The sequence below is a fragment of the Ammodytes marinus genome, assembly GCF_949987685.1.
Source record: "Ammodytes marinus genome assembly, chromosome: 6".
In the NCBI taxonomy this organism is placed as follows: Eukaryota; Metazoa; Chordata; class Actinopteri; order Uranoscopiformes; family Ammodytidae; genus Ammodytes; species Ammodytes marinus.
The window spans coordinates 34509124-34517321 of NC_137235.1; the positions used below are offsets into that span (position 1 = coordinate 34509124).

At 40.2% G+C, this 8198-nt stretch overlaps 1 protein-coding gene across 1 annotated transcript in view; it reads right to left on the minus strand.

Moving 5' to 3' along the window:
• LOC307251549 (complement C3-like) overlaps positions 1 to 2310 on the minus strand; it is a gene marked incomplete at both ends in the record, with an annotated part of 58748 nt that extends 56438 nt beyond the window's left edge. The window contains 4 exons of the mRNA XM_080028917.1: positions 503 to 597; positions 844 to 1006; positions 1162 to 1363; positions 2234 to 2310. Coding sequence (XP_079885043.1) covers positions 503 to 597; positions 844 to 1006; positions 1162 to 1363; positions 2234 to 2310 — 537 coding nt within the window. The remainder of the gene's footprint in view (positions 1 to 502; positions 598 to 843; positions 1007 to 1161; positions 1364 to 2233) is intronic.
• Between the last annotated feature and the right edge of the window lie 5888 nt (positions 2311 to 8198).

An 8198-nucleotide genomic window follows, 5' to 3' on the forward strand; every position in this document is an offset into this window, starting at 1 on the left:
CCGCAAGCTTGCAGGATACGTGCAGAAATACGCACGTAATGTACGCAGAGTACGGACAGAAGGCTCCGTCCGTATCCGTATGCGTATCTAGCGTAGAGCATAAATGAGCCTTTAGTGGGTATACTGCGTATACCTGCGTATCACGTCGACTACACCACTGTGCAGCTTGTTTTCAAAAATAGGCCATCCTGAGATTAGCTGAAAATCAGGGTATAGAGGCATACCACAATAAATGATCTGAAGGTTTTTTTCAGCAAACAACTAAAAAAAAACGTATTAGGGACCTCTAAGACCATATAATATTGACAGAAAAGTGTATAATATGAGACCTTTAACAAAGACAAAAGCTTCAGTGGATGTGTTATTTTAATAATTTGTCAAGAAAGTGTTTAGTGTTTAGCTTCTGTGACATCACCTCATCATGAAGTGTCATCCTCGCGGTTACAGCAGATTATATAATAATGTAATTAATTCTGTCATTATTAAAGAATAAAAATAATACCACAATCTCGATGGCAATAGAAGCCTCAATTCTGGTTGCCTCATCCCTCACTACGGGCTCCATACGGGGCGTCAGAGCAAACATTCTAAAATGAACTGACAGAGAGAAAAAGGTTCATTTCACTGCTCAATGTTAAAGGGATGTATGTCTAATATGAGTCGTGTGATTCAAAAGAAGAGTTAATTTGACTGATTTGTACTGTACAGTTATGCAATTTGAAAACTGAAAAAATGTCTGTGCAAACAGATTGTAATAAATAGATGATATATTTTCTATGATAATATGTAGCATACTCACAGAGGTAGGTGTGTTTTTCAGCACTGATATAGTATTTAACTCACCTCTGCTGTTGGGGGTGTAGATGGTTTTGTCAGTCTGGATGAAGATGTACCCAGACTGGAAGGACACTAAGACCACTTTCTCCAGAACTGCATCAGGAAACTTAGCTTGCAGGTACACAAACTGCTTTATGCTGGGATCCTTACTGAATTCTCCAGGGGGGATCTGAACCAGTATAAAGAAACAAGAGCAATACATGAGGAACTGGACAGGGTATGTTTTGTGCATTTCAAGATTATGGATCTCTTGTTTGTGGTCAGAAGTCTTCAGAGAAAATTAAGCCAAGTAACAGTAACATAAAGAAACAGTATTTAATTTACCGTTATTTGTCCGAGTTCCTGGAAGTTGTTATCCACAGTGAGGGTCACATATGTGGGAGCATTAAGCAGCTTTCTGGCTTTAGTTGGATGGTTCATCACATTGATTTCAACACGAATGTCTCCTCCTGTGCAGTCTTGACACTCCACAAAGATGTTTTCTGCTGTTCCTACACGCAACAAGTTGGGGGCAGACATCACCTTCCTGCATAGCAGTGGAGAAAGAGAGAGAAAGGGAATATTCTGTTGTCACAGTGCAGAAAGGACTACATGATGAGCAAAATGCACTTAAAAACCTTATTATTTTATTATATATAATATAAAGCACAAATATTAAAGTGGAGGCTTGTCAATGGTTATACAGATGACATACTGATGTGTGTTTTGCCTTTTTGTATTAAGGATTTATATGAGTTGTTTTTTTGGAAAAGTGGTTCCCAAACTTTTTTGCATGTGACCCCTTAAAATCAAAAAGAATGTGCTCATAACCGAATGTCAAATGTATTGGGCTCAACCCTTCAGCTCTTTCCACTAAATCTTGATCATTTGAATGATAGGCAGTAGAAGGTCATGTATTTCACATGAAAAAAAGCAAAAACAATCGAAAATCCTGAATATTTTTTGTAACCCCCCCCCCATTAATTATTCCTTTAATTTCTTGGTTGAGAACCACTACCTAAGTTGTCAGATAAATATCATAAGCTCCAGCATGGACTTTGCATTCAATGAGTGATCCATTGATTATCTTGACTGAGATCCAGCAATGGATCAATACAACATTTTAGCTTGACGCTAGACTGCTTGCCGTGTATGGCGTAATGCATCACTGTGCCATCTCAGAACTAAATCTAAGTTAATTAAATGATAAAATAAATGATGATAATTTGAAGTTTTGAGACACAAACTCCTACTGGACTACTGCGTTCCATTATGTAAGACAAGCTCCCATTACAGTTTAGCCAAAAACATTTGAATGTCAAGAACTGACAGACTGTAGTAGTAGTTTATATGTGTTTTGCTTAAATGAATTTCAGCTCAGTGGAATCATTTGTAAAAGTAAGGCTGGTCTACTTACAGTGGACTTCCATTAGCCAGAGAAATCAGGGAGGCAGTGGCCAGAGAGGCCAACAGCCACAGCACAGTTCTACGCATTCTCCCTCCTGATCCTGTTCACAGTTATTGTGGGCTCTTGCTCTGCATTGTGCTCCTTTTATACACTGTCCTCCATCCCCCTGCTGCTCCTATTCACTTCAGTGCATCTATCTGCTCCCACCCCCACCCCCAATGTGTCTGTATACTTATGTACACAACACACAGACACATCTTCATCATTTCCCAGCAGTGGTTGAGAAACTGTTTAATTCTGATGAACTTTATCCCTGACCTGAGGAAAAAGGCAAACAGTAGAAAATCAATGAGGTTTACAGTGGTGGCCAAACGTATTAGAACACTTGGCATTTCAGTTGTTTTTGTTGATTTGGCCATTTAAATACCCATAACACAAATTAAATATCTAAAAAGTCATCATTATGCTCTATAAAACATAGAATAGAGCATGATACAAGATTTTGGTCATTTTCCTTACAAAAACACAATTAAGGCCTATTACACACATGCACTGTAAAGTACACTTTAGTCCACCATGATGCCACCAATTCACAAAACAACTATTAATTTAGGATGTTTTCTAAGATGTTTGCATTCTTTATTTCTGTCTTTTGCTGCTGTAGATTACAGTGTCATTTTCTTTTTAACTGTGAACCTGCTGAATCAGTTTACTTACACAAAATCAAACATGTTGAACATGCACAAACAAACAACTTGTATCGAGTGAAAGTTAGGTTGAGTAATTCTGGCATTTTGGAGTTTCAGTAGCAGGGAATTTCTTTCAATGACAACCTGATTCAGTTAAGTGTATTCTGTAATTTAAGTGTTTTTTTTCTATTTATGTAATGCATTTGATACTGTATATTTTTGGAAGTATTAAGATCAGTCTATGGCTCAATGGATTATATGATTTGAATGGATGTTGCAAATATATTCAAATCTTTTCAATGTCAGTAGGATGATAGATTTAAAGACGGATCCCATTTAAATAATTTCATCTAAATATGCGCCAGCTTTTTTTGGTTTCTTGGGCCAGATGCAAACCAAGGATGTTGCAGTTTATGGCCGGCAATTTACCTCCTACTTTATGCCACCAGGGTGCACTAATTGTACGTGACATTTTAATGCTTTTGACTGTTTTCTTCTTTCTATTAGGGCTGTCAAATTAATGCGTTAATTTCGATTAATTAATCACAGAAAAATTAACGCGATTAAAAAAATTAACGCAGATTAATCGCACTTCTATAATGCCCTTTGACCCAGTGCAAAAGTGGTGTGCAGCTGCACCGAGCTAGACCTGTAGCTTGCATACACAGCCCGCACGGGTGAAAGGGAGAAAAGTAAAGAGAGAAGCAGTGGAAAGGGCGGGGCCGAGGGCTCTATGGATGGTTTACTTTATGGCATGAAGGTAGGAAGACATCTTACTTTATTCTCCGCAGTATCTGTGCATTATTGATTTAGTGGGTGCAACAATGTAGGTTCAAAAGTATCTCTCAATCTTCCTCTGTGTGTCTGTGTGTCTCAATTTTGTTTGCTAGCTGTCTCGTCTCCCGCGTAAACGGACACCCGCCCCGTGTGTGTGTGTGTGTATGTGTGTGTGTGTGTGTCAATATTTTTGCCTATGAGTAGGCTACGACGATGGTGAATGAACCGGCATAGGCATCTGTGGCAGTGCACAGATGCCTTTGCCGGTCTGTTGGTGGAGACAGAAGTTAAGAGAGACGGAGAGAGAGAGAGAGAGAGAGAGAGAGAGAAACAAACTGTAGCAGGCTATACAGCTGTTTATAAACAGGTATAAAAGTGTCATAAAAGTATGCGATTAATTTAGATTAATTAATCACGGAGCCTGTAATTAATTAGATTAATTTTTTTAATCGCTTGACAGCCCTACTTTCTATAAATAGTAAACTACAAAAACACAAACATGAACAAAGTTTATTTTATTGATTCAAATTTGCTTAGTAAGCCTTGGGTTTTTAGGTAGGTAGAGTAAATCATTTAGAATAAAAAAACAAATGAATGTACACTGTGAACATTTTGATGACATACTGAGTATTGACTTGAGAGATACTGTATGGTGATGAAGAGGCCAACAAAGAGAAACTTACAGAGAGGTTTCTCCAAGATGGCGCTGCAGATTGCTGCGCATTGTTTTGTTTTTTTATTTGCATTCGTACAACCCAGTCTCCGGAGAAAAACGTCCTTAGAGAACTCTTCTGCAAACGACAATCACGCCGTCAGTCAACGTTTCAGAGCAAAAATAGGTTTTAAATCAACGTTCCATTGTAAAGAGTGGACACTGCGCCCGCACCACGTGACTTTTAAGTTTTCACTTTCAGCACAGAAGAAAGATGGCGGCAGGCCGATTAAAATGCTTAATTTTAGTGCCGTTTCTGCATCTTAAGGTTTTTTGATAACACTTTTAGCGAGAAATGTGTACTTATGAGTAAATATATCAAGAATCCTAGGATGAGGGGCGCCCTTAGCTCAGTTGGTAGGGCGTCCCCCCCCCATGGGCCTCGGCCAGCAGCGGATCCGGGTTCGATTCCAGCCCGCGGTCGTTCTCTGCATGTCACTCCCCTCTCTGCCCCATTTCAACTCTGTCTCTACACTATCAATAAAGCATAAAAATGCCAATTGACAATTTCAATCATAAAAATAAAAGGGCTCGAACATTACTCTTTTCCTCCCCCCCTAAATAGTCTTTCATCAAAACAGGTCTAAAAACACATCCTAAATTGTTTAGCTCATTAGTTATCAACAATTAAATGCCATGTTGTCACACCTAGAAAGGAAAGACACCAGCGCCAGAATCCTCTTAATCGATATCAGCTCAGCATTCAATACTATCATTCCACAAAAGCTGAGACTGCTGGAGGTGGACACTGGCACCTGCAACTGGGTCCTGGACTTCCTGACACAGCGGCAGACATTGTAATGTTGGGCAGCCAAACATCACGAACAATAGCAGTAAGCACAGGATTACCCCAGGCAATGTTGTGCCTGAACGCGTTCAATGAACGATCGTTCATGAACTTGTTCCTATTGGGGGCGAACCTGAACTGAACGTATGCATTTCTGCCTGATGAATGTTATTGCGAACGCTTTCATTCTGGCGTTTGTGAACGGCGCTCTTACAGTCGTTCAATCGTTCATAAAGTGCCAGATTTCCATAGAAAAACCTCGCTAAAAGACAGCATAAACAGGTCTTAATATGTAGCGGCAAAACACCCAATCTGGAATCTGGCAACACCTGCCACCACAGCATCGCACCGCCGCTGCGTCATCAAAATGCGAAACACCGCGGCAAAAAACAAAAACAAATGAATGCAGCAGTTAATTGCATTAACGGCGTACAGTAGAGGTCTCCCAGCCGCAGCTGGACAACCTGGTTTTGCAGTAGGGGAGAACGGGGTAATATGTCACACGGGTAGTTTGTCACAATCGTTATATCTCGGAACCAGAACGCGATGTCTGTGAAATTTTGGTATGTAAATATCCATAATTGGGATCAGAGGTCACCTACATAGTCTTCCTTGGAGTTAGACTGCTGAATTTGAGTTGAGAGGACTGTTTGTGTTTTTCATGCCAAATTGAAAATATTTAGCTCCTCAGTATTTTTCTTCTAGGCTTTTACACAATGGGTTTACAACAAAACACTTGTTACCCATACAAAGTGTGATGGGTAAACTATAGTTTAGATTGTGGTTAGCAAGCTAATTAGTTGTCAAATGGTTGTTGGCCTTGATGCTAGCAAGAAATTCAAGTTGGGGTTGGTCGTCACATTTTTTGGGGGTTGGTTGTCACTGTGAGACTTGGCGTGGGGGGAGGGGGGGTTCGGGGCACAGGTGCGGACCCAGGGGTGTCTTAAAGTTATCCCCGGAGGGATAACCACAAAAACGCACAAGCGACTACAGGGGAGGGGGAGAAAACAAAAAGCACAAGGCTACCTTTTAATAACCAAACTAAAGTGAGAACCAAACCACTGCTGCCAAGCAGCTGAACGAAAGACAAAAACTTGAACAATTATTTTTTCTAACTCAGAGGGCACTCAGAGTGAACCTCTCACCATTGCATAGAGCAAACAATGAGCAGCACAGAGCACTGGGGTCTCAGGGCAGATATAACCTCTTCACACCTGGGCTCAATCAGTGCACACACACCTGATTGCAGTGAGTGAATCAGTCACCATTCTCACTGAGGCGAAACACTCCTTTTCCTCACAGTCACATGTTATCCAAAGGCTGCAGCCAGAAAAGGAACCCAATAACGAAAGAAATTGTCAAGCTGTATCCTCACTGACACCCCAGAGAAGGAAAGAATAGAGCAGGAAAAGGCAGCTAGCATGCAAAAGAAAAAAGGGCAACAAAATCAAAACAACCCAGTGCATCCCAAACTAGACCAGCTGCCAAGACTACAGTAAGTTATGTAGGCCTATTTGTCAACTTGACAATGCAATTAAACTTTCAAATGTAGTTCTACTTTCTTGCCTTCTTTTTAAGATTATTCCCATTAAGATAACATTGTGACAAACAACCCCCATCAAGGGGTCGGTTGTCACAATGTGTAAGGGTGTCTTTGATGATTAATTTCTTCTTTATTACAATAAGACAGAAAAAGTGATGGGTACACATGACTATTGAAAGATGTTTAGGTGATGAGCAATTCTCACTAGAGTAAATAGTGTGCCTACTTACCCCATTCTCCCCTATATGTCGGAGACCTGCAGCCTTTGAGAAAATTGGACAGCCCAGCTTTCATCAACTTAATTAAGGGGTTGCAGCCATCCAAAAATGTGCCATCAAGGAAAAGAGTACAGACACAGAAATTTGAAGAAAACATATGCGAACTTAAGACTGAACTCTCTGAGGTACTATTTTAAGTTGTAATGTGTTTGTAGAGCCTGCCTGGTATATTTTTCCAGTATTGCTTTCTTTGAATGAAATTTCATCGCACCTTAACCGTTTGTTTGAATAATTCCTCATTGAACCGTGAACGGTAACACTTTACAATAAGGTACACAAAATTGTAGTACCTACTACATAGATATGTGTTACCTATTACATAGGTTTTGTTTGTGTTACCTACTACATAGGATTTTTTTTTTGTGCTACCTAACACATATGATTCACCATACTGACTTATCTTAGGCTTCAGTTTAGTGAATGAACTGTCAACCCTTTTTGTAACAATTTATGAATTATTATTAATGCAAAGCTGTGATGTAGACAGTTTTTATTTAAACCGTTTTCAATTATAAAGCATAATTTATTAACATTTGATAATTTGGCCAACATTAATAGACAAAACGTGAGCCGATAAGCCTCTTCATCTGCAATCTTCTTATACCTGGTCTTATGTGCAATCAACTCCTCTTCATATACTCCTGGATTCTCTGCAGTCAGCTCCGGATTATATTTCGCACTCCCGTGTACCCTTATGTAGGGGGTACACTCCAGCCTGCCTAGCACAAAAAAAAACCCTATGTAGTAGGTAACACAAAAAAAAACCTATGTGTTAAGGCCAGGACACACCAGTCCGACTACCCGAAAATGGAGACTGTCGATTCAGGGAGCTCCAGTCTTCCCGTCGCGGCCGAAAAAGTGCAAAGAACACACCAAACCGACTGCTGACTTTCCGTACGCTCTGCGCTTGCGCGGGACGTAATGTCTCCATAACAGCAGGCGGCGCTAATCTGTATTGTGGCCCGAAAAAATACGGAAGCCGGAAATGATGGGACGGCTCTCTAGACCATAGATAGAACATAGATAGAAATACGTATTTATATTTATGGACCACAAAGAGCACCATTTTTAGCAGAGAGTGTCGAGCAGTCAACAAGGGTTGATGCATGTGAGTACTCGACACCTGTGAGTACCCCAGAGCTGGGGTAAAGTGAGACACATGACAACTTGTTTTAAAACAATCATATT